The 27870-nt window shown below is 39.0% G+C and overlaps 1 protein-coding gene across 1 annotated transcript in view; it reads left to right on the top strand.

The window, feature by feature from the left end:
- The window catches only part of DSCAM (DS cell adhesion molecule), a 385770-nt gene that overhangs the window by 307327 nt on the left and 50573 nt on the right, over window positions 1-27870 (top strand). Inside the window, exons 20-23 of the mRNA XM_034074654.1 lie at window positions 5953-6086; window positions 17499-17652; window positions 25751-25868; window positions 26650-26813. Of these exons, the coding sequence (XP_033930545.1) occupies window positions 5953-6086; window positions 17499-17652; window positions 25751-25868; window positions 26650-26813 (570 nt within the window). The remainder of the gene's footprint in view (window positions 1-5952; window positions 6087-17498; window positions 17653-25750; window positions 25869-26649; window positions 26814-27870) is intronic.

Below are 27870 nucleotides of genomic sequence, written 5' to 3' on the forward strand. Positions count from 1 at the left end.
TGTGCATAATACTTTCCATTACTCAGGTCAAAGTTGAATTAACAGAAAAAAAACAAGTGGATGTCTTGTAGCTGAGAAATATGAGGAAATTTGGGCGTATAGCAATGTTGGTTAACATAGGTCTTCTTCCTGGTCTTGCTGAGATCCTGCATCAACTTGCAATAGTGGCTCTGTTTAAAGCTGTCTCAAGGTACTGCACTTCATCTGAAACTGTCAAGGACAATTTGCTCAGCTACAGACTTGTGTGTCTTATATGCTGAATGTTAGTTCATTCTGCTCCCACCCTGAAGTCCTTTAAAGTCCACTTTGGAGCACCTGACACAAAGGCTCTTGAGACACCCATTGCTTGGATGTAGGTGGTTTTATTTTAAAGAATAAACTAAGAAATAAGAGAACTGTGAGATCACCTTTTACATTTTTAAGTTACTTTTGGCCAAATAGATTCTAGTATGGCAGCTTTTCCCTGAATACTCTCTGAACACAAAGGTTCTCACCCTTGGGCCTTGGGACTAGGACTTACACTGCCAGCAGCCAAGGGGGATTCTCCTACACTGTCCAAGAAACTCAGAGACAGGCTGTTCTTGGGGAGATACAGTTTGTGTCAGAAGTCTCCTGAGGACAGCAAGTATGTGCTTGATGTTCTATGCCTTTGAGAAACATTGGAGCCTGCTGCCCTATGTGTCAGATCATCCAGTCAGTCCAATGTCAGGGGACAATAAGGAGCATTCTGCCAGATAATAAAAATAAAAACATCCTGGGCCTAAACATCCTTAAGGCCGAGGAAGGTACATGGCATTGAACATGTGTCTTATTCTTGGAATGGTCATTTTGTCTGTAATTTTATAAGGGAAAGTCTCCCGCAGAGAATTATTTAGTAGGACTATTTTCAATGCACCTAAAAGATCCTGCCCTAAATTTAGTTTGAACTCTCTCTCAGCATGTGAAATAAAAATAATTGCAATCTTACCAGAGCTTAGATCTGGAAACCTTTTATCTGCTCCCAGACCTTCTCTGGCTAAAATTATGACACAAGACATTCCACACTTCTTAATAAAATCTGTAAATCTGAGATATTTTTAACTGGTGCCAGGCCCTCTACACTGTTATTACCAAGAGGCCATAGCACACCCTTAATTCCTTTTTCCTCTTTCATTTCTTTTGCATTAGGGGAAACTTTTCTAACTTTTCTTTGTAAAATCAACAGTGCCACATGTTCCACTACTGCAGTGGAAAGGCAGATTGTGACTTCCTGTGGCTTCTCTGTTGGTGTTCAGCTAGAAACATCCAGTCAAAATGCCTTTAGCAGGCTTAAAATCTCCAGTGTGGCAAAATAAAAGTGACCCAGGGAGTGAAGCAGTCAGCCTGGATGAAATTAGTTGATGCTTTGATTTCATGTAATGTTTGATACTGATTTTAGACACCAGAGGTCAGGCACTGCTGCTGATCAGCTTGGGAAATGGGGACAGCTCTAGCAAATAATAGGAAATGAGCTTTCAATGTGATCATATTTATGGGTTTTGTCTAGCATTTTCCCCCCTATTAGCCTTCAGAAAAAAAACCCTCCTCTTCTTGAAGTTCCTCCTGACAGAAAAATAAGCTGAGCAAAAATGTCCATTTTTTAAGAATTCATTGTGGTTTTGTCCCCTACTTTTTCCATTTACAGTTTCTAATAAGCTGCTTGTCCTCTTCACCTGAGGACTTAATTTACTAAATCATTAAAAATTTAAGTAGACCTTCAAATTCTCTTCCTCACTTAGTTCAAAGTACACGTTTGAAAGCTACTCCATTTTGTAGCAATGAGGAGAGATGGTGGTGTGTGACAAATTCCCTCTCTTTCTACAATGCAAATGCAATATTAGAAACCTATAGCTGAGACAATTAATGTACTCCCCACACACGGCTGACACACAATCAAGCACTTCAGCTGGCAGCAGCACGTCTGACCTCGGGCAAAACTGTCCAGCAGAAGACATAGCCCCTTCTTAGGGAAAGCTTCCTGCAATTGGAAATCTGACCTGGTATGGCTGCTTTTTGCTGAGGATCAGGCAGAGGTTGCTTCTGGGGTTTCCTGTAACAAGGGAGGATGCAAGTTTCTTACTCTTGTCAGTTTCTTTTGTGAAAATGCATTTCTATGCACAGAAAGCTGATTGTATATCACAGAAGACTACTCAGTGCAGCAGTGCTGTCCTTCCAGCTCTCCTCTGCCAGAGACGTTGGCGTTCAGAGCAGAGGGAGGCTGCAGCAAGGGAGCAGCAGGGAACTAGCTGCAGGGAGGAAAGAGAAATAACACTAAAATCCTTTGCCAGCCTTACTGTAAGATTCTGCCTGAATCCAAAAAGATTTTCTTTCTCTTTTTAATCAATCTGGACACCAAGCTTCCTGGCAATTGGCATGAGAGAGGTGGATGTGCAGATACATCCATCTGACAAAGCTTTATTCTAAACTGAATAAGCATAAATCCAATCAAATGCATGTTCAGTGCTCTTTGAAGCAGAGCTCTTCTTGGGCTCATTCAGCTGATGAGAATGGCTGTGCAGTTCATCACCTGGGTGCTATGATGGAAAATTGCACTTAATGACTCCTTAATGCATTTTTTCTATTGTCAGAGATCTCCAATTTTATCTTTTTTGACTAACGAAATAGTAACTGTTCCACTTTTGAAACTGGCAGAATTTGATAGAAATGGTGTGATTAATACGAAGCCAGTTCTGAGTAAATGAGGGGTGGACAGTACATGTGAATGCATTTTGGCAAGCATATGTCTGAATTGTAGGTGGGCTATCTATTTGAACAAAGGCACTACCGGCAGCATTCAGGAGTTTATTTTATTTTGTTTTTCATAAATGTAACAGTCAGTAGGATAGTCCTGTGAAGTGCAGAATGTGTTATGAAACAAGGTTCCGTTTTCTGATATATGGGTGATATCGCTCTTAAATGCGCTGCGCTCTGTGCATTTGCCTCCCTGCTGTTCAGCACTGTGAAGAAAAATAGTGATAATCTCTCTGCTTATGAAAAGGAGAATGAGAAAGTTCCTGGAGCTCCTCCCTATTATCTGGCACATCTAAATGCTGTTTCCCGGACCAGTCATATCAGTATAATTGCCTTCTCTGCGTTAGCATTTCATTTGCCCTGTCAAGAATACAAAGTGTTCTCCTCCACATGAAAGCAGCATGCTATTTCTGTGTCTTTCAAAGCCTTGCTAGCTGGAGAATGAGGCCATCTTTGATGTTAAATTTGCCGAATCTACTCCCTGGAAGGCTGCAAAGTTGGCTAGAAGCAGTCCCCTCAACTTCTCTCTGCTCAGCCCTGATTGTTCTCTGTCTTCTTACCATTATTTTACCCCTGGTGACTGTGAAGAAAAGGAAACTATGGTAGTGTACAATAGCAGTGACAGAAAATACCTGACATTAGCATAGCAAGACTGGGGTCTTTCCTATCTAAGATAAGGCAGGCACTGCATTCCCTACCACAACTTCTTCAGATTCTCATGGGACCCATGTTTAGTAATAAACTTTTCATTTAATGCTGAACTAACTCATAATAACCTTTTTTAGGACCAGGGTATGTGTTTGAACAATGACTTTATGCTCTGGACAGAGGACAGTGGTGGCCTGAAAGGCACAAGATGACAGCAGGATTCTTGCTAAGGAAATGTAAACACTCCCCAAGCAGTCATTTCCACATGCACAAAACAGCAAACAAGGACACTGTAGCAAAATGAGGGGTACTAAATGAAGATTCAGAATAATTTTGATATCACTGCCTGATCCCAACTCCTCTGCAATGTGGTAGAGGGACTCTTGAATTAGAAGTTTAACTATGTGGCTTCCTGACTTTCTTTCTAGACCCTCTTTCTGCTGGTCTGTATACCACACAGTAACACATCCATGCAATGACAAGTAGTGTTTTCCACATATATACATTGACTATAAAATACTAGATGAATTCTGAGTTAATCCCTCACAGCTGACAGCCATGACCAATTACCATCAGAACCTGTCCCTATAGATCACACCCTAATTTCACAATAAATTACTTTAACCTCATACATATATTTGCAGTGATTTCCAGAAAACATTACTAACTGTAAAGCAATCCTCCCATGGGTTAGGTAATTACCCTGAAGAGCTAGCTTTCATTCTTCAGCAGAGGGAGCAAATAGCATTTCTAATGAGCTGGGTATAGATAACAAGTTGAATGCTATCAAGCATCAATATTTACTCTGCATTGGGTAGAACTGCTAACTGAATTAGCCCCTTTGCAATGAGGGGCTGGGTTCACATGCAATTATAATCATGACATTCTCACTTGATGCCTTATCCGTTTTTTCAACATGCTATAAATAGAAACTGTATATTCAGAAATGTTGCACTGAGTGGTGCCTGTCTGTTTTCTTGCATCTTCCAATAGTACCTGTACAGATATAAAACTGAAGTTTTTCTTATATGCTTTTTACAACTTGAATTAGCTAACCATGAAGCTAAGCAAATTTAGACCCCAGGCTGTCTGGCTTCTCTCTATAGGCAAAGTTTTGTGCCACTATAATATCTACTTGCTTAAATGAAGTAGAACAAATATTAATGATCCACCTACGAAGATCAGCTTCCTGGACACGGGTTTTTCCATCTGTATTGCACTGTAACTGTTTTCTATAAAAGTAAAGAAACCTGATCAAGTATCGCAGTGGTAATTTTACCAGAAATTCTAACATTTTGGTTGTTCACCTTGAAATTAGACAAAAAAAATTAGATTCCTTATGAACCAAAAGTTCTGTAGATAACAGAGTCCATCAAAATGTTTCATTTTGTCTTTATACCACATGTAGCAATTTCCAAGACAACATATCTATTTTAATAATTTAACATGAATATTCACCGCATGCAATATGAAAATACATTTAAATTACTTATTTTCATTGTTTAAAAAAGTATTTTTAAATAATGACAAAAGGTGGGTTTTTTCAGGGAACTTTAAAACAGTTTGTTCTGATGTTAAATATAGCGCTTGGTATGTTGTTTAAGTACAATCTTATGTGCAACGGGATATACCAGCTTGCATGTTTCTTTTCACGTTAGTATAACAGTGTTTCCAAAGTTGAAGAGCATTGTACAGTGTGATGTGAGTTTGAAAAATAACATTATAATGAAATTAAAGCCTTTCTCAAAATGAAAGAATGCAAAGATAGATCGTTGCAATTATGTACCAGGATTTTAGCCATTTCCTGGCTAAAGTTTTTTACACATGGTTTTAGAGAAGAGTTTGAGGTTTTATTTCTCTCCTTCTCTGACAGTTTTTAATGGCTTTTATAGATAGCTGTTGTAATTAGAGAAATAATGGTCACATACTGCAGTGCCAGAGAGAGGTTTGATCTGTTGACGGCAAGGTTGGGGATATTGATAGTGCATGGCTGTTTGTCTGCTCACATGTTCCACCAGTAGCTAGACCTGGGTCATGTCAGGCAGTGCTAACTGCATGGAACTGCAGCTCCTTTACTCTCTACTTCATTAAATTCACATCTCTAGTGTGTATGTCCATTAAACTGCTCACATATGTATTATTTATAAAATGAATAATAATTTGCCATGGGTTATGTCCTCAAAACTCAAAATTTGTAATAATATGTTGTCTGGCAATTTCACTGGCTACAGCCAATATATTTTCATGCATGCAGGTTGGGGGTGATACTTCACAAAAGTTTAACCATCAGTGGCAGCTTCTGCTCTGGGGACCTCTGGGAGCCTCTCTCCTCTTAGGGACAGGGTCACAGCCCTCCAAACCCTCTTCTCTGGTGTGGGCAACATGGACGATGCTTCCTAACACAGAGTGTCCATCTCAGTCCATCGAGGAGCGGTTACCAAAGTGGCACACTCCACTTTTCCTTTTTACTTGTCTGTTACACTAAGGTGACCAAGTGCCTACCATGGGCCATTCTAACACATCTTGGTTTTACAGTTCCAGGTCCTCCCGCAGGTGTTAAAGCAGCTGCGGCTTCAGCCTCCACCGTCTTCGTCTCTTGGCTCCCTCCCCTCAAGCTGAACGGCATCATTCGGAAATACACTGTCTTCTGTTCACACCCCTACCCCACAGTAAGTCCCACAGGGTGACCACGGACCGGCAGCACTTACTTGCATGGCTGAAACTGTGTGGTTGCAGATACTCAGTGCTTGATGTTCTCCTTGCCACTTCCTTTCATGCTAAACAAGTGTGAAGGGGGATCCTGGGGCTATGTAGATGACTGAAAGTTGATTTTGGTTTTTTCTCACCTATCAAAATTCTGCACTGTCTAAAACCCATGAGCTCTGACTTACAAGTCATTTCAAAACTCACAAATGAAGTTGAGTATCTTTTAAGGTTTTTTATTTTAGAATTAAAAAAGAAATATTTTTAGAATGTACTAAGTTACCTTTTACAGGACTAGCTGAGGGCAAGAGCCCTGTTGTAGCTGGAAGCATGTATTTTTATAGACATTTATGTGTTTTCATCTAAGTTCCTGCCTTTTTGGCTTGAGTATTCATGTGTGAAAGAACATAATGACTTACAAACAAATATATTTGCTACTGAATAAGCTTATTTATGCCTGGAGTATTTGCCCCCTCTAGGTCTACATGCTCTTACTTTCTGAGAAAGTGAAAAGAGAAAAATTGAACTGAATATCAGGAATCTTTTTCACTCTCTGAGTCACAAAGGAATCCAACTATCTTTAAACACAACGGCCAATTACTCTTTGTAAATACTCGTGTATATTTCTTTTCATGTGCACTGAAAAACGTACTTATTTAGTTTTTATCCAAGGTTTTTATTTCATTTTTAACCAGGATTTCCCCTCAAAGTTAGCATTGTAATTTGCAAAATGCGATCTTAATTTAACAGACAAAGAAAATATTTTTCCAGAAGTAGAAGTTTGACAGAGAGAGTGCCTCAGGCTTCTTTTCAAAGACTGGAGAGAGAAGGGACGGCCTGAGGGTATGTCTGAATGAGAGAGAGCCTCACACAACCCACTCTTCCAGCAAGTGAACTAATTCTGAAGGTACTCTAGGGGAAACAGGGCAAAATGCACAAGTCCATTGATGGCTACAGCTAAACTGATACATCCTGCATAAGCAGGATTTATGAATCAAATCCAGAGCTAAGGATTGGAAATCTTTACATCATTTATGTCTGGGGACGGCTGTCTTCTAACTCCATTAAAAATTTCAAAACCAAACTACCTTGAGCATACTGATTAAATGCAAAATAGCCAGTGTCTTTACCATCATGGCTCATACATTTCTGTGGCACACACTGAGTTAAAGAGGTTGGAGTTTACAGAACTGGACCTTGCTGTCAGGGCTCTGGTCCTAATGGGCACCAGGCACTTCTCGGGGGGCTTAGAGAGAACACCAGGTGGTGCTGCTGTCTCTCGCTAGTCACCATGCGCTTACCATGCACCAGATGCAGTGTTTCTTCCTGAAGCTTTTCTAATAATTGTATGTTCACATCACTAGGAAAAAAAATATATCTGCAACTATTTTGTTTTTTCTTTAATGTGCTTTTCTCTCATGTTCAATTTTTTTTTTAATGCTGCATATTGTATGGTTGCCTTTTGGAGTACATCAGTAACGAACAATGACAATGACAAAATGACAATGCCTTTGCTGGTCTTGGCCTGTATCGAATTTTATGGCTGTATTTTTGTGGTGTTTATAATGTGGGAATATTACTGGATACCTTACCCCAACACAGAGCTTCTTGGAGGTCTTTTCTGTTAGTTGTTAATGTGTACATGGCTAGTTGTCCTGTTGGTACCTGTGCACATGGAAGGGTGAATGTGTCTGTGTGCATATAAATATGTAAATACACATATGTGTATCTATCTATATGTACAATGTGTCCTATATGTATCAGTCCCTTTATACTTCTCTCTAGTGTTTTGCCAATCAGCATGAGTTGTGGCTTACAGTGGTGAGTGTGGCAGTGGTAGCACTCAGTAGTCAGTTTCCACAAGCAAAGCTGGACACACTTGAATAAGTGCAAGATGTCAGTACACATTTATAGATACATAGAACTCACTCCCCCACCGTTTTTTTCTAACAAAATGCTTTGTTCTCTTTTACTCATCAAAGGATAGTAAAATAAAAAGTTACTTTATTCAGAGCTAGGTTTTGCAATGAAAGAAGCCTGCTGCAGAGGTACTTGAATGCTAACACTCCTGTGCAGATAGGGTTTATATATCCCAAGGAAGTTCTTGTATGAGTCCCTCTTGCAAAGACAAGTAGTTGACAAAGAAAGAGGTCTTTCTAGGCTGAGGAGAGAAATAGAAGACCTGTTTCTTTACCACCTCTTCTGCCACCATAAGTGCTGTAGCTGAAAGTATATAGCCATACAAACTCCCTGAATAGGATTCTTCCTTCAATTAAAGCCTTGGTCGCAAAATAACTTTGCTAAAAGTTTACTATTTAAGCAGAGGGGCAGACTCACTTTTTAAGTATCAGTGAGAAGAAAGAGGAAAGGACAGTGGTAGAGGTAAACTTACGGGAAGGCCGTATTATCTGCAGATTGTGTTTTACAAGTAGTATGTGTTTACCTAGAATGGGTCAATACAGCACACTTTGAACACGTAGGCTAACAAGACAGCCCTATACACAAAAGCACTGCTTTGGTGTTTAAGTCATCAACAGGAAAACTAATTAACTCAGTTGGTAATATTCTGCACATTCTTATTAGGAACACAACCCTCATATGACCCTGGCATAAGACGAAGATTTGCTACCTTTTGTGGAGTTCAGTTTGCTTTGCAGTGTCAGAAACTCTCAAAACTTCTGCTGCCCCTGTACAGAAAAATGCAGATATTTCCTGTTTCAGTGTTTTGAGTCCTAAGAACAATATATTGCCTGGGGTGTTTCAAACCACAAATATGTGTGAAAAATAAAATTTTTGTAAAAAAAAAACCCAAAAAAAACCAAAAAACAAACCACAAAACAGAATAAGAGGAGGTATTTCATAGAGCAAACCATTCAGTCATCCCCAGGTATCTGGCAATGACATGTGTTTGAAAGAATCTTTGAAAACTGTTATCTACAGTCTGGACTTCTCCAAAGGATTTAGAAATACACAGAAGCTGAAAGCCCAGCAAAGTTTCATCTTGGCCTGGAAATATTTTTGTGAAATACTTGGGTTTGTAAAATGGGGGAGATGTGAAGTAATGATGGAGAAGAAGGAAATTATCTTATATTGGGCCAAAACACAATCAATTTACTTGAAAATGTAATTGATGTTGAAAACTGACCAACATCTGGTGCTATTTCAGACAGATGGTCACTGATCTTTTTGTATACTTATTTTATTGTGAGAAACATACTCCTGGGCCTGTTAGACTTCTATATTTGTGGGGTTTTGCTTTTGACTTAAACCTACTAAAAGTAAAAAAATAATAATAGTTTAATATGCTGTCAAATTAAACAACAGACATATGATGTCTGTACAAGACACTGTTCCCATGTACATTCTGTCTGCTTAGTCCTGTGACAGGATAACCACCAGCAGCAGCAGAAGTAGCAGCAGTAGCGACTAGACTGTTCATCTGTTTCTCACATCTCTCTGCACCTTTTTCTGTCAATCTGTAGAGCACCATACTGAGAGAGAAACTGTAGTCAGATTCCCCAGTGAGGGTGTATTAGATTGCTGGGGTTTTTTTGGCCTGCACAAAAAGCAACATGAATCAGGCTCTCCAGGTTTCCTTCCTCTCTTTCAAAAATACATATACTGCAGCCTCTCAACTCTACTACAGAGTTTTCAAAAGTTCCCAGTGGAAAACACTCCAAATACCTAGTTTTCTTACGTGTTTGAAATATATTCTCCAGTGCAAACACATGTGGAATCTTTCAGTGGAGGATATTCTTTTCAATGTAATGAGATCCTTTCATTAACGAAAAGAAGCTAAATGTCTGGAAGCAGCTGGATGAACCTTCTTCCAAAAGATTACCTTCTCTTTTTTTATTCTAGGGAAAGTATACATGGTTATCTTAAACCAGATGATATGCACCTTAAACTAGATAATATGAAAGTATACACAAATATCTTAAACTAGATCTTTAAAAAAACATAATTAGCTGACATAATTATAAGCATCCAGGTATTTTCCACACAATTCTTTCAGGCAGACCAAAGTCTTTGTCTTGATTTTGCATGGGATCTGTCCAAATTCTAATTCGATGTGAAGCAGCTTTGCTCCATACTTTGACCCCCAGTTTAAAGATTTGAATAAAAGGCATGAAAATAGGGCAAGAGCAATTTATAAGCCAGAAATGACTTGTTACACACTGTAAAGGCTTCAGTGATTAAAGGGGTGCTGAAAGTCTCTTAAAGAGGGGAGAGGTAGCTGGCAGAAGTTTGTTAAGTTACTGTTGAATGGAAGCTTTTTTAGAGCCAGAATCTGTAAGGTTTAATTTAAAGTACATGTTCGTTAATTTGTGTGCTACAAGCAGTATTTATCTCTGTGTCTATACAGTATTTTTTCCAGCATGAAGATATTTATGTTTATTAGATTTTGTTCTTTATATAGCATAGAACCAATATATAATTTGGGGGTTATCTTAAAACTTATTTTGAATTATATTTAAAATATGTCTTTTCTTAATATACCACATGTACTGTTTACACTTTTCATAGTAATTTCACAACTTTGTTACCAGCTCCCAAACACAGTACATTCATTCTTTTAATTGCTTTGTCAACTTTACATTTTTGCCTATCTTATTTTTGTCACAGAGCAGATCTCAGGAAGGATGTGACAGAATATAAATTAATTCTGATCATGTGCTCCTTATTTGATTTTCAAAAGGTTTCCTTGCAAAGCCCTACTAAAAAAAAATTTATACTGATTTTTTCATAAAATCTGTCTTTGTCTCACTATCTGGGCTCATATACAGATATATCAATATAGTCTAACAATACAACCTCTATGTCAGTTTCAGTGTGTTTCACCAGGTTTGAGTTCATCCCATTCCCTTCTGTATCATATAGGCGACAAAGCCCTTGGAACCAGGTGGTGTCATACAATTTGAGTTGACTGAAATGCTCTGAACAAACCTGGTGACTTCTTGGGGTCACCAAAGGAGGCAGTAGAACCTCTGGCAGCACAGAATATGGTCTCCTGACCTTACTGTGGTTGGTCACCAGCCTGTGACACCACATGCTCTTTCCCTGATCATGAGCCTAGAGGGCCAAGGGACTTTGTGTGTTGCTGAACAGGGGCAAGCAGGTGGTGTGCCAGTTCCTGAGGAGCACAATCCTTGACTATGTGGGCTACCTGGAATTTCAGGCAATGGGCTGTCTTCCGAGCATAATTCCCAGAAATGTGTTTGCAAGATTTTCCTGCAGGTGGGAAGGTAGGCAAGTGCCTCTGTTTTTTCCAACATTTCTATCTTGTATTTTCTACCATTTTAGTTCTGCATTTAAGAAAAGAAAAAGGAAACTGCATTGTGTTTTGTACGCAGCTTCTGTTTACAACAGTTATCTTCAACAATGCTGAGTGAGAAATGAGATGCCATGTTTCAAAACATAAGCCAAAATAGCAAGACTTGAATAGAAGCCATTATGATCAAAGTGGTATCCAGAGTCTTACTGAAAACTGTGGTGCAGGATTGGTGGTTAATTGCAGCTCTGACAGCTTGTCCATATGTGAAAGGAAGTGAGGCAAAAGCCAGCAGTCCTGGAGAAAGGTTGTAGTCCACAATCTCACCCAGAGTTTGACATCTTTAGGGAGTTAGAGGGCACATCAGTGGTCTGTCTACTCTGTTCAGGGATGCAGAACCTGGTGCTCATTCTCTGTAAATGCAGTAATATTTTGATTTCATATTAACCCAATTTGCTTCCAAGTAAAAACAACTTGTTGTAGTGCTCATTACTGTGTCTTCACATAATTTCCAGGAGCAACAAAGGACTGAAGTAGAGCAGGGCAGACAACTCTCTGATAGTATCTGTGGAAAAAGATGGAGATCTTTGTGTTTTGACCTTGTAGAACTAAAAGCTTGCTTTAATTACTGATGAGACTCAGTGCTCATTGTGGGCCTCATCTGCAGTGTTGATTAACAAAGGCCAAAGAGCAGCATGTGGCCCCAAGAGTATGTGTTTTTAACTGATGGCTGTCTACAATGCTTAGCACTAGCTCATCTAAAGCAGGTTTGTTTTGAAGACAGCTTTCTAGAGTAGTACAAAACTCAGCTGGAGATCAAGTTAAAAAGTGGTGTGGATCATCGATGTTCAGTGCTCTACACAACCCTGGCTCTCTCTCATTTAGCAATGGAGATAAGCCTAGAGGATGAATGTTTGTTGAGAGAAACCTTGCTAGACAAACACAGTTTCACTTAGGAAGCTCAGGCTAAATATAAACTTGATTGCTGTTCTGTGAGAGGCTATGAAACCAGTGGTTCAATGCTGTGGGCTGAAGGGAGCAGCATAAGTATCTCTCCTGAGTCCACTTTTGCTATTTCATTTTCCAGGATGCTAATGGAACCACTGAACAAGAGTGCCTATTAAATTTGCAGGAGATATAAGGCTGGGAGGGATTACAAGTACACTGGAGACAGAACTAGAATTCAGACAGATCTTGATGAACTGGGAAATTGTTTTGGAGAATGTTGGATAAAATTTAACTTGAATAAGTGCAGAAAAATGGGTACTATGAATAACCAACTACAAAATACTGGGTAGAGAGCAATTGGCTAGACTCTTCAGAAGAGGATTTTGAGGTTATTTGGCATCCCAGGATGAAAATTAGCTAACTTTATCAACCTGTTGTGAAAAGCCAAACGCCATACATTGGGACTGTTGAATACAGGTTTGGAAATTGTATTTGGAAAGGCTATGGACCACTGTTAGACAGTCTGAAGGATAACAGCAGATATTATTAAAGAAACAGTTAGACAAGATGTGATTTCTAGACAGTGTTGAAAGCATCGGCGTTATTAAATTGTAAAAAGATAAGGGTACTGGTGAGGAAAGAAATGATAAAACTTCATGCAGATTCAAGATTGGTGTAAAGATGAAGGTAATAATCTATTCTCCATTTTCCTAATAGAGTAGGAAATAATCCATAGGTTTAAACGGCAGCAGAAAACTCAAGCCAGATTTCAAGACTTCCAATAGTAAGATTAGTAAAACAATGGACTAGGTCTTGCAGCCTAGGGAGTAGCAAAATCTCCATTCATTGCAAGTCTTCAAAATCATGTTGGACTATTGCGCAGAAGTAGTTGAACCTGGTTTAAAGAATAGACTTGAGTGAGCTCTCAGGGTCCTTCCAGCCCTGTTATGATGCTGTGGCCATGTTCTATACTCAAATTGATAGTGAAGACACACATGCCACTCTAGGTAGTGTGCATATATATATATATATATATATGTGTATTTTTAATTTTTAAGATGAGGCACCCAGTATACAGGTAGCCAACTTGTAAACACTCTTACTTCACATGCCATATATCTGAGATGTTTCCTGCTTTCCGCTCTTTTCCTTAAAGCCTCCATGTGGCTTTCCCAAGTTTCCTGCAACTTACAGATAGAGATCTTCAGTTCACCTATCTTATATCAGAAGTTTGCAGATGCAGTTGTAGGCAAGGTGCAGGCTTGCTTTTGACCGAATAATCTTCCAGTCCATAGTAAATGCTACCTGTTAGCTTACTTCCCTGCTTGGGAAACACCCTGATTGCTTGGAAAACTGTTATATTTTTCTTCTAAGGTGCCCTTTTGAAGTTTTCCAAGGCTAGGTTAAAAATCACAACAAAGAAAGAAAGTAAAAGCAGTCAAAGTGGTCAGAGTTTATTCACATTACCTGTCTAATTGCTTTATAAAGGAATTAGAAGTGCCAGGAGATGGCATACTGCTTCAAAGCATACAAAGCAATGTACACCAATAGAGCTGAAGTTGCATAAGGGGAAAATGATGCTCCCTGATGTGGCTGTTCCTCAGCATCCCTTGCTGTCTCCTGTTTGAGAAGTAGATTGACTTCACCCTCAGAAAGGATTTCTTCAATTTCATTTTATTCTTCACTGTCCTTGCTGGCTTTTTAGAGATTTGGCCCTATCTGTGCTTCTTAGACAGTGAGCTAAAGACAGAAGAAAACATTAACCCATCATCTGTACGCTGAATAAAAAAAAAAACCAAACCAAAACAAAACAAGAACCTAGACAGATAGAATAAAAAGAATCCCTTGAGCAAGCATGTTACTGCTTTTGGTATAGAACAGCAGTATGTGTTTCATACCAGCACATGCAATGATCAACTTATGACAAGGTGACATTCCTCTATAATATTTCTAATTTCAATTGTTTAATCTTCTCTTTGCTGACAAAGCTCTCTTTTTTATTCTTGTGTAATGAAAGTCTCTGACATGTTAGTATAATTGAAATGACATGCAAAAGTTAAAAGTAAAATCAGTTCTTTGTCACTAGAGCATTCCCAAGTGTTTAAAAGGTAATGTTAGCTGAGGAAAAAAAAGATGTATCTTAATCAGTTAGAAACCAAAATCTTTTGCTATAGCAGTCTGTTTAAAAAAAATGAAGTTTTAATTTATTAATATTGAAGATACATTTACCAGATTCAATTAGCAAATTAATTCCATGAATAATTGAATTTATACTTGTAATAGATACAGATGCAAATGTGTGAATGATGCTGGTTCTTTGTGGGTGAAAGAAAAGAATTGAAGACAAGGCATTTTAAAAGGATTAGAGAAGCTAATTTTGTGATTATTCCATCCTTGGAGTTCCAAGGAGATAGAACTCTTCTGTTTTGAGACAATATTGCCTGCTCTTCTAGCTGACCACATTGCAACCAGAGGAATTTGAAGGGTTGGGTTTTTTTCCAGTTTTGTCTTTAACTTTGGTCATCAGAGCAGGAGCACTCAATGCTAGGATTGTAGCTTCAAGGTTGAGGTTTTCGTTTCATGCTTAGCTGCTCATCTTATCTCAAACACAAAATCTCAAACCAGATATCTCTGAGCTGTATTTAGCAATTGCATACAGGGTGTATGTCTGCCCAACTGTCCCAGTCTGCCACAGCAGAGGGAAGAGAGCAGCAAGGCATTTCAAGCAGGAGATCTGCAGTATCAGAAGTAGCTTCCAAAGGCAGCCATATGTCCCTTTCATAAAACATGGACATCATAAAAAAAACAGTGGGGATTCCAGCAAGGACTGATGCCTGCTGGTATGAAAGTTGAGCAATGAGGAAATCTGTAATGCTTAGCTTTTCCTAAATGCTGTATCCATGTCCCATGTTAATAGGTAGTTTAGAAGTAGCTTGTGCTAGATAGATGCATTAATGAGGGGAGCCTAAATGCCAGAGACAGCCTAGACTGTTTGACTTTCAAGTTAACCCTAGGAAATGCTGCCTCATGAATATTAAAATTCAGCCTCTTGTGCCATGATCAATACATTAATTTTTATGTATGACCTCACAAAGATACAGCCTGTCAAGCTACGGTCGTTTGTCCAATATTCTTGTGTAAATGTCAAGACAGATGGCTCTCAAAACCTGCTGTAATATTTCACATAACAATAGAAGTATCTGCCTGCTCTGACCTCTTCTTATCAGAAATAGAAACCCAAGCAACCACTTGCTAAATGAGACAAACTGACTTGGCATTTTGACAGGAGCAATGAGATTGGCTAGAAAGCATGGCAAGGTCCCTAGGTGGGCTTGTGTTGAGCCTTGATAACTGTTAGCTGGAAGAAATCAGTCTCCCCAGATTTAGTCTCCACAGAGAAAACAGAATGTATTGCCATAGAAGCAAATAGAAGCACACATTTGTGTAAAAGCCAGGGAGGTAATTGTTTTAGTTAACAAGAACATTCACTTCAGATGCCTTCAGCACAGTCAACTATACCTGGATTAGTTATATGGACACTTCTATAGTGGGTGAGAAAACACAGCTATGCTGAGACTATGATTCATCCCACTGCAATGTATATGTCTCAAAAGTGCCAGAAGAACCTTGTCTTAGAAGTTACCTGTTTTTTGCATGGTCTCTGATGGGAGTCAAGGTGGCTGGCTTAGATGCAGCTGTCTTCACTCTAGATTTAAATAATGAGAAGAGATGAGCTCCCCTTTTCTCCTGTTATGGGAGATGCCGGTTTAAGAATAGAGAAATGCAGTGACCCAGTCAGTAGTTGAAACTGGCTATCAGTTCACTTTGGAGAGATGTTTAATGATATCTCAGAAACATCCTTTATTTATCTGTAATTCACTTTGAAGGACTTCATATTCCAATGCTTTCAGATCAACCTGCCTTTTGAAATGCTAATCATATTAAATTGGCCTTTACCACCAGCAGATATTTGTATATCAAAGAGATTCCTTACACAATTTCTGTCAGTCTGTGTCAAGTTTAGATTACACTGATGCATTATTTTTAATGCTGATTCCTAGTAAAATCTTTTCTACGTCACTAATGTTCTAAGTATTTTTAGCCCAGTGTTAGTTAGCCATTACCATACACAGTATTACACAGGGAAGTGGGTATTATTCATTCTAATGGTTCATTACCCCTCTATTTTTAAGTACAAGAATCACAAAGCCCATGTCAGAAATAAAACTGGCTATATTGAGCATTGTAATACTGTTCAGGGCTGGGGATATTTCCCTTCTCCTCCACCAAGGAGACAGGCTTTCTGTGGAGAATGTGCTGAGGTGCACATAGCCCACGTCCCCTGAAGGAATCTATATAGTCCTCTGCACCTTTCCTCATACAAGTCACTTCAAGAAGATTGCAAAGCATCTTACCAATAAGCAAGTACTGCATAGCAGCACCTGGTCAGCTTCACTGCAGCCCATGGCCAAGGCACTTGAATGACAGTGCAAGAATAGACTGAACTGACATTTCTTCCAGCAGTTCTCCTTCCCTACTAATGCAGCTAAATAGCTGAGGTGACCTTCTGCTGGGAATCATTGAATGGAAGTAATTTTGTCATTAAACAAAACTAGACTCGGGGGAAGTTTGAACAGTCTTGTTACAGAACATAGGTTTATTTCTTGACTTACTCCATTACTGAAGGAGTAAGCCACCTAATCTAGGAGTAAGGAACACCAGCATGACAGTTCTAGGTGAGCAAAGATATATCTTGAGTAGTAAACTCCAGATTTCATAGCAGATGCAGGACTGAATCCTCTGTTGGGAAAGTTCTGTATAAAAAAAAATTAGTTTTGCAGAACTATTGATGGTAAAAAACAGGAAAATATGTTCACTTAAATTGTTTATACAACCCTGTAAACTTAACAGACACATAAAATTCCTAATCTAAAAAACCCCAGTTTGTAAACAAGATACAGGCCTAAATTCACTGAATATAAATTGATTGCAACAAGTTATTGTGTCTGGTCTGTTTATTGCCATCTGCCACCTGTTTGGAGCAACTGATACTCATTAAAAGTACCCTGAAGGAACAGGCTTTGTATCACTCAACTTAGCAGAGTTTTACCAAATTATGTTTATTTTAGTCTGGAAATGTTTGTCTCTCCCACCACAGGTAATCAGCGAGTTTGAAGCCTCTCCCGACTCATTTTCCTACAGAATCCCTAACCTGAGCCGGAATCGCCAGTACAGTGTCTGGGTGGTAGCAGTGACTGCTGCAGGAAGAGGCAACAGCAGCGAGATTATCACTGTGGAACCTCTAGCTAAAGGTAAGGTGGCAGGGCTTTTTAAAGCAATCCAGAACTTTACAATGCTACTTACTGTTATAATCAGCACGTGGCTTCTTTATGCCTCATTGCTTACTTGAAGTGGGATTTATTGGGAGTAACTTCAGTTCTTTCCAAAAGTTAGGTGACAACTCTCAGCTAATTGCCCAGGCTTTTGCTGTAGTCAGCAGAGAATGATGTGCTCCTCTAGGGGGTAATTCATCCCACCTACCTTGGAAAGAAATAAATTCCTTTTTGGAATAATTTTTATCTTCTTTTGTGGGGTACAGAGGGTTTTCAGCTGATCCCTCTCCCTTTTCTTTTTTTTTCTTGTCATACAAGATAACTTCTTTATTATTCCTCTCCTTACTAATATCTCTTGTGTACTTCACAAGTACCAGCTTCTGTATAAAATTGTCTGATTAACATATCAAAACTCTGAACAATTGTTCTCAGCTTGCATTAGCTTTGAAGCTTGCTGCTTCTATTTTAGATGTGAAGAAGGGATAATGTGTCTCAAACCTTGCATATTTTTTCCAGCTGTATTAGTTGTTCTATTAAAAGATATTGCTTGGGCCTATTATTTCTGCCTTACCTATACTGTGAGATTTGATGCTTACAACAGTACAGCATCTCAACTTGGACTTAGAGAACAAATATTTTAGACAGCAAAGTCTCATCAGTACTCAGTCTCTACATGGGGTCATCAGGCTGAATATTGTTTTTTTCTCCACTCAAATTTGTAATGTCACAGCATGTGCCAGTATGAACATTGTATTGCATAGGTCCCAAGAGTTGCAAAATCAGATGCATTTGATTGACTGTGCAGTTTTATGAGCCTGCTAGTTCTGGCTAATGATGTAGTGATGTAAAATAGTGTCTAGTGTTTCATGATAACAAATACTTTCAAACAAAGCTTTGCAGAACTTTAGATAAATGCCACCATCCTGAAAGTACTTTCTGCATGGAAGATCATAGAATCATAGAATAGTTACAGTTGGAAAGGACCTCAAGATCATCTAGTTCCAACCCTCCTGCCATGGGCAGGGACACCTCACACTAAACCATGTCACTCAAGGCTCTGTCCAACCTGGCCTTGAACACTGCCAGGGATGGAGCATTCACTACCTCCCTGGGCAACCCATTCCAGTACCTCACCACCCTAACAGTAAAGAATTTCTTCCTTATATTCAATCTAAACCCCTGCTGTTTAAGTTTCAACCCGTTACCCCTTGTCCTGTCACTACAGTCCCTAATGAATAGTCCCTCCCCAGCATCCCTGTAGGCCCCCTTCAGATACTGGAAGGCTGCTATGAGGTCTCCACGCAGCCTTCTCTTCTCCAGGCTGAACAGCCCCAACTTTCTCAGCCTGTCTTCATACGGGAGGTGCTCCAGTCCCCTGATCATCCTCGTGGCCCTCCTCTGGACTTGTTCCAACAGTTCCATGTCCTTCTTATGTCGAGGACACCAGAACTGCACACAATACTCCAAGTGAGGTCTTACAAGAGCAGAGTAGAGGGGCAGGATCACCTCCTTCTGCCTGCTGGTCACGCTTCTTTTGATGCAGCCCAGGATATGGTTGGCTTTCTGGGCTGCGAGGACACACTGAAGACAGCTCATGTTCATTTTCTCATTGACCAACACCCCCAGGTCCTTCTCCACAGGACTGCCATGAATTTCCTTTTTGCCCAACCTGTAGCTGTGCCTGGGATTGCTCCCACCCAGGTGTAGGACCTTGCACTTGTCATGGTTAAACTTCATGAGGTTGACATCAGCCCACTTCACAAGCGTGTCAAGGTCCCTCTGCATGGCATTCCTTCCCTCTAGCGTATCAACAGAACCACACAGCTTGGTGTCATCGGCAAACTTGCTGAGGGCACACTGAATCCCACTGTCCATGTCAGCGACAAAGATACCATGGGAAAGCTTGCTGTTCCTATATTTCTGTGTGGTAGATAACCAGTTTGATACTCATAGATAAATCGGAGCTATTGTCATGAATGGCACTGATGGTGTTTGAAGGGCACTATTTCAACACATGGCATAGCTTCCAGAACACAGAAGCTGTAAACAGGGCTCTTCAGTCTTGTGACTGGAACTTTCACAGTTTTGTCCCTTCTCTAGGCTAAAGTTTTTATCATAGGAGATAGATATATTTCAGCCTTCCTGTGAGAAGCTTGTAGTAGCTACTATGTTACTACTGTAGATCACAACAGAAGATTCATGGAATGTGTGGGGAATGTGTGTAGATCACAATGGAAGTGTGGGGAGAGTCTAGCAAGGCAAAGAGGCCTAGGTCGGAACAAGCAGGGTTATGCTGGGTTCCCATACCATTGCTTGCATGTTTTTTTCTGTCAACTGAGAAAAGTCACCTTCACTTTCTATTTTTTTCTGGCATTATTTGTACAGTCCTTTAGAAGTTCCTTTCTCTTAGTAGCTACACAGTGTTAGTGGAATGACATGAAGAATATCTGAAAATGACCTGAAAAATCCGCAGCTTTTCCACTGTGGGATTTCTTGTAGGAGATCACAGCATACTACATCATGAGCACCAGTGAAACCAAAGTTAAGATCTTAAAAGGTGAATGAGGAGTAGAAAGGATATCTATGAAGGAAGATTGTGAAAAAAAACCCACAGGGAAACAGGGCAAAGGTTTCAGTGTACTCCTCCTTTTAGGCCAATTATTACATGTGTGTAATAACTTTTTGGTGATAGATAAAGAAAAAAAGAAAAATAGGCATAAAAATAGATACTTGAATAAGAGCAAAACCAATTAGATAGCATGTTGCAATACTAATAGTTTGAGGATGCAAGCAAATCCAGGAATGTGCAAGAACCCCTGCATATAGTGCACTAATTCTCTTTCTTCATGTCTTACACATTTAAAAAAGAGGGAAGTGTTCAGACAAGATGAACACAGAGCAAGGCAGAGTTTGCAGATACCAAGATTTGTAACCCCTAGTTATGAGGAAATGTAGTATATGATTGTTCTCGGCTTGCCAAAATTAGAAAGAGATTGACCCACATGTACTTCTGGTAAGCTGAATAAGCTTACCAGAAACCAAAATTAATTCTGCTCCTCCAAACCCTCTGTATTTAATGTGATACATGATGGCAAATAAGTGAACTTAATAATAGCTTGTATGAAAATACAGGAGCAATTTTAAGGAAAAAAATCAAAATTAATTACTTCAATATAGACAAGTCAATGTGAACAGGACTTTATTTTGCAGGACAGTAGAATATATCCAGTCAATATTAAAGATAGTAGTGGTTCCCCAATATAAAGTCTGCATCAGATTATGCTCAGGACAAGACTCTCTTACATGCACTTGGGACTGAAAAAGTGATAATCCATTTGTGGAGGTCATGATGGACACTAGGGATACTGATAGATAGTAATTTTATGTCCTTTGGATGTAGCCAAGCTAGAAATTATTGTGTCATGTACAAGATTACCTGTGTGAATGTATCCCTGGGGCTTTTGGAGAGCTGAGAGAAAGTGATGATCGGTGATAAGGGCAGTAGGTGCACAATGAAGAAAAGTGGGCAGAGCTAACCTTGAACACCTTTCTCAACCTCCAGTACATCTGAAGCAAATAACACATTGCAGGGTTAGAAGCAGTTATGTCCTGATTTTACCACAAGTCCCCAGTGCAAGTACATCCTATGGGCCATTATTGTGAAACGGTTTGATTCCTTTTTTTCTTCCACTTATTTCACAGTAACTGTCCAAGTAATGATGCCATCATGACAGCTAATGAGAGTTAACTTTGAATTGAATTATGTCAACTTAATTATAACCCCTTTAATAACCCCTTTGAGAATAATGAAAATGTCTAGATAGGGGTTTGATGTGAAAGGGATAGTACAATTTTACTGAAAGCTTAATTCAAGTTAACATTTCTTTCTTTAGTGTCTCCATTTCTCAGAGCAGATTGTCATTCTCTGTAATTAACTGACAAAAATAAGCAAAAAAACCCCACAACCCAACAAACAGAAAATAATTGCAGCAATGAAAGTTCACTCTTCACATAAGCAGGTTATGCCCTTACACCTCAAATTACACTTAATTTCTGAACTGAAAGTTGTGAGTTTAGCCCACCAAATATATCTAAAAGACAGCAAACCTTGCATTCACCTTCTTCTTCAAATTTCCTGACCACAGCTGGTAGAGAAGAACATTTCTCAGCAACATGACAATAACTGATCTACATCCATGGCAATCTCAACCTCTGGGAAGAACTCTGACTTTAACATTTTATTTCCCTTCTTGTCACAGACCACTGGAGCATTAGTGTTGAACAGATTTCAACAACCTAGTCTATGTGGTTTTTTGTGTTTAATGCTTTTAAACAATACGCAGGTCTCACATGATAGTACACACCCCCTGTTGGTCTGTTTTGTCATCCTGGAATACACAGAACATTCTTCTTTGAGAAAATAAATGGAAGAAAATCCTGAGCCAAGATATTCACTGATAGCCCTTGTGTTAATTCATATTAAGATGAGGGGCAGTGAACTGTCACAGTCTGCTCAGTTTCCCTATACAGTTTTGCCTTTAAGATTCTACAGTGCCCTCTAGAGGAAAAAAAAAAAAAAGAGGAAAAAAAAAAACCCAACACAAAATCCCTACAAATAAACAGACAAAAAGACAAACAATACCAAACCAAAAGTGTGTTATGGCCTCTCACAAAGAATTTCTATCGTTTTTTTATTCTATGTCAGTAAGAGCATTCAGAATTAGAACAAAAAAAAAACCATTTGGGAATCCTCATTAGCCTATGAGAGTGCACTGTTTGTTGACGGTACCTCTTAATTAATGACTGGGTAATTTGTAAAAATTCAGGAACAGACGGAGTCCTAATCTAGTACCAGCAAAAATCAGTCTGGTGGGTAGTCAGTAGGCATGCGGGTAGCATCAATAGCAAAGGTAAGTCCTGCAGTTGAATTGCCCACTTGCAGCATAAAGCTCCCTTGGCTCAAAAGAGAGGAGTCTGTGACATTCAAAGTATTTTAACCTCATGAATGCCTGTTAGCCTTTCAAACCTATTGTTTTCAGGTGAATTTCACTAGACATTTGTTTTGTTTCTATTTTTATTTTATTTGTGTACCTGTTAGCAGTCTCAGAACATTATTAGAAGTTAAGCTATAAAGAAAATTGGAGTTAAGACTTTTCATGCTATTTTGCCATCTCTTTTAAAAGCACTCAGTACATGAAAGGAATAGATAATCCATAGAAAGCTGTGGGAACTTTCACGGAAATAGTGCTTTATGCTTCTGTAATTGGCACTTCTGAGTTACAGTTTCTCATCTTACCACTGGCTAAAGCTTCCGTAAGGTTTGTGTTACTTCCACACATCACAGTAAAGTGGGACACACAGGATATTGAAAACCAGGAGCTACACATAAATGTGCTTTGAGGTCTGATATCCAACCTATGACTTAGAAAAGAATTAATGTTGAAATAGCTATAACATATAAATGGATATCACAGAAAGCTTGTTAACAGGAGTGCTGTCATACTGAAGGTTTCAGCAGGGTTCCTGCAATACTTATACTTTGTCCTAAAGTAACTGTTAGCAGTTGGAAATAGCTGGATATTTTGAGAAACATTGGAGAGGTGGGAAAGCTAGGGAGAAAAAGATTAATAGTTCATTTTAAATGAGTTTTCAGGTCTCATGTTACAGAAAGAATGTTGCATGGAACAGCAATTCAAGTTTCTAACCACCACTACTCAGAATGCACTGGCTGCTACTAGGAGCAGTCCAGATGCTTCAGATGTGCTTTGTAGATAGACACAGCTGACAGCATCTCCTGCTGCTTTTAAAGATGGCATGAGTATCATTAGGCATCTCCTGCAGCAAAAACCTAGCACCACTGAGGACCAATGAGCCTTCTAACACTAACTTCACTGAAGTCAGCATTTCACACCATATCTCTGGATAGACTGAGCATTTTTCTGTTTCAATTAGCTTGGTTAATTAACCCATGGCTTGTGGCAATATAGACCTATGTAAATCTTTCCTAGAAGATATGGCCTTAAGAGTGGCACTGTGGAAAACAAGGCTATAACATGAAACTTACTGGCTGAGCACTGTCCTTGCATCATTCTGGTGTACTACCTCCTCAGGGCAGCACATGCCACAGCACCCTCCTGCTGAGGCTAACCAACAGAGCTGCCAGAATGGGGGAGCTGGGAGTCCTTAAAGGCTGTTTAACCAGGATGGGACATTTCAGTGCTTGTCTGTTAGGAAAGTAATTGTTGCCCTATTATCTAACATTGATTTTGTCTGTTACAGCTACTTCTTGTGGGTTCAGTTAAAATTTTGACCAGAGAAAAATCCCACAAGAGGATTAGTCTTCAAAACTGCTTGAAGGGAACATAGGCAACACAGTCCAAACTGATCATATAATCTTTGTAATCTTTTCTTTTTATGAATACTTCATGTCCCACTGCAGCCTACTCAAGTAATTTCCCTTAACTCTTCAAGGCCTGTTCTTTGATGCATAATTTTTTTTCTGACATGAACTGTTCCAGTGATATTTGATGCTGGCTTTCATTTTCATGTTTTTCTAATTGGTGCAAAATGGATTATTAAATATAAATTCTGCTCAGTGTGCATGACAGATCAGGATTAAAAAAAAACAGTTTTTGTATCTGTACTCTGTATGTGCCTTTGAAATATGTAGCAGTCCTGTGAAGAAGGACCTGGGGGTGTTGGTCAATGAGAAAATGAACATGAGCTGTCTTCAGTGTGTCCTCGCAGCCCAGAAAGCCAACCATATCCTGGGCTGCATCAAAAGAAGCGTGACCAGCAGGCAGAAGGAGGTGATCCTGCCCCTCTACTCTGCTCTTGTAAGACCTCACTTGGAGTATTGTGTGCAGTTCTGGTGTCCTCGACATAAGAAGGACATGGAACTGTTGGAACAAGTCCAGAGGAGGGCCACGAGGATGATCAGGGGACTGGAGCACCTCCCGTATGAAGACAGGCTGAGAAAGTTGGGGCTGTTCAGCCTGGAGAAGAGAAGGCTGCGTGGAGACCTCATAGCAGCCTTCCAGTATCTGAAGGGGGCCTACAGGGATGCTGGGGAGGGACTATTCATTAGGGACTGTAGTGACAGGACAAGGGGTAACGGGTTGAAACTTAAACAGCAGAGGTTTAGATTGAATATAAGGAAGAAATTCTTTACTGTTAGGGTGGTGAGGTACTGGAATGGGTTGCCCAGGGAGGTAGTGAATGCTCCGTCCCTGGCAGTGTTCAAGTCCAGGTTGGATGAAGCCTTGGGTGACATGGTTTAGTGTGAGGTGTCCCTGCCCATGGCAGGAGGGTTGGAACTAGATGATCTTGAGGTCCTTTCCAACCCTAACTATTCTATGATTCTATGATGATTTAGACTTCAATAAGAAGTCTATTTCTATTAAGGATAATTCCTGTGTAATAACGTACAATGCAGCTCTAACACAACTCTAGTGTTCCTGCATATTACAAACTGAGACTACAGGAGTGATATTTGTATTGATGTATTTAGGTGATATGAGAGCTGATACAACTTAAACTGACTTAACAGTTTGTTCGTATTTGTGGACTTCAGATAAACTTCAATGTACTAAGATGTTATCCTGGTTTCAATTAAACTATGACACATGTACATACATGAAGAATTGTTTTGCTTAATAACATAGCTGTTGTAAAAGTGATAATTCAGTAATTTAGCTTTTGCAAAGTGTCTATCTATTGTGGACACTTTCTCATGGAATTTTTGAGAGCAGCATCCCTTGGACATAATTTTGTGCTTAATTTCTACTATGAAATATATAAAAATCAGTAAAGATCAGTAGCTGATTTTACTCTTTTACCCCACAACAACTTTTCAAGATCCCTGCTTCATCTCTCTTTTGGTTACATGTTTTCCAGATACTAAAATTATAATATTTGTGTTTGAATGAACAATTAAGAGTTAAAAGGAAATAGTTACCTAAAAGCACGGTTTGAAATAGATTCGTTTTCCACATTTAATCCTGGATATCTGTGTTTTCCTTTCAAGAGCTGTATGAATGAACACCTAATTTTTTTTTTTTTGCTCTCTCTTGCTCAGCTCCTGCCAGGATTTTGACATTTAGTGGCACAGTGACAACTCCCTGGATGAAGGACATTGTCCTCCCTTGCAAAGCCGTGGGAGACCCAGCTCCAACAGTCAAATGGATGAAGGATAGGTAACCAGCAACTAAACGTATAGGTCAAATAAAACCCATTCGCTTAAAATCCTGAGGGTTGCAATGCAAGTGACCTTGGATGACTGTCAGGAAGAAGGACTGCTTTTTGGGAACTGCACACAGTGACAGTAAATAAGGAGTTCAAAAATTCCTTGAACTGAAACTAATTGTAATTATTAGAATTGTCAAAATGAAAGAAAAGTTAGAAAGAAAGAAGTAAACATTCAATAAAACCTAGGACTATTTTCTGATTTAGCTTCAGGCACACCAAATAGTTTCAGTCTGAGAAAGTAAAATATCTGATGTGTTAAATCGTGCTGTGTACATGTCTTGCACATGCCTTGGTTTTCATTATTCTGCTTTGTTCATTAGTTTCACAGTTTGACAGAGTCATTTGGAAACACATATGGACAATAATTTTCATCCAAGCACTGCTATGAAACCAGCTTGTACATTAGTCCAAATAGCTATTATTTCATAACGATATACCTTGCAACCAGGAACTACTTTTACTTTTATTTTGGCGCTTTTATGAAATAGCAGATACTTAAGGAATGAGTGAATTTCCATTTTCACTCAAACTGGGGCAAAGATATCTGTGTTCTTTAAACAAATGGCAGGTGTTGCCCATCAGAAAATAGTCCCTTTCTGTCTTTATTAAAGAGGGCATTCCCCCACCCCTTTTTCTTCTCATTCTTAGTTGCTTAAAAAAAATAATCCAATTCTGAGTAATTTCGATTGTAACTTCTTTAATGTATGAACTTTGTTTCCTGTGAGGTAGTAACGGGACACCCAGTCTAGTGATGATTGATGGGCGAAGAAGCATCTTTAGCAATGGCAGCTTTGTCATCCGTACTGTGAAAGCAGAAGACTCTGGATACTACAGTTGTGTGGCCAGTAACAACTGGGGATCTGATGAAATAATTTTGAATTTACAGGTACAAGGTAAGACTATTGGATTTATCTCATGATTGTTATTACGGCTATTGACTGCCAACCGCTGGTAGTGCATTGGTTTATCTGTTTGCAGATGCATGTAAAATAGTAGTATTGTGTGTTAATACTAATCTTATTTTTCCAAATTAAGAAATAAAATATTATACTCGTCATTCTGATGTAGCCAGCAACATTGTATGATATAGCAAATGTTTTGTCTTTGTTGGAATGATTCACACACTTGCAGTTAAGTCTCTGTGTAAGCTCTTGTAGGATTGACAGCTGAGTGTTTGCAATCAATTATGTTATAGTTCCTTACACAGAAAATAACAACTTCTGCCTTCTCCATACAAATATTCCATGTATCATTTAAATACTGAAAAATTCATAAAGTGATGAAGTCTTTTACGTTAGCTTTTGAAAAGCTGTCAACCTCTCTATTGAGACTTTGGACAAAAACTTCATTATGTAAGAGCAGAATTTTACTGATGGTGAATATGAAGAAGCATTTAAAATGGAACATCAGCACATATTACCACCTACTATTTATATACATGTTGAAATGTGTATAATGTATCCATTATGGTGTTGCTATGCATAAAAGCAATAATAACAGGAATATACAGTAACAGTAATGAGAAGTAGAACATATGTATTCACATACGAAGAATTCACTATGCAGGAGATTTCCTTGCTCATTTTATACTAAAGTAGATCCTAAGAGTTTTGCTCACTTATACTAAAGTAGATCCTAAGAGTACTTCAACTGACTGCAAATTGTTCTACCAGAGTGAAGAAACTAACTGAGTTGGGAATATGGGCCATGCTGTGGTCAGTCACATTCCTGTCCCTTGATATACAATCTAAATTTCTAGTACAAAGCATATGAGAACACAGAATGAGATTGTTTTCACTGCAGTCAAACTCTCTCTGGCTAAACCCTTCTAAACCTTGAAACAAATGCCATAGTGTATATTAACTTACCTACGATCTAACAAAGCCTAAAGATGCTCTTATGCAATGTTTGAAGCATGGCCACAACAAGAAGTAGGCAAACCTTATATTG

This window comes from Melopsittacus undulatus, chromosome 2, assembly GCF_012275295.1.
Source record: "Melopsittacus undulatus isolate bMelUnd1 chromosome 2, bMelUnd1.mat.Z, whole genome shotgun sequence".
In the NCBI taxonomy this organism is placed as follows: Eukaryota; Metazoa; Chordata; class Aves; order Psittaciformes; family Psittaculidae; genus Melopsittacus; species Melopsittacus undulatus.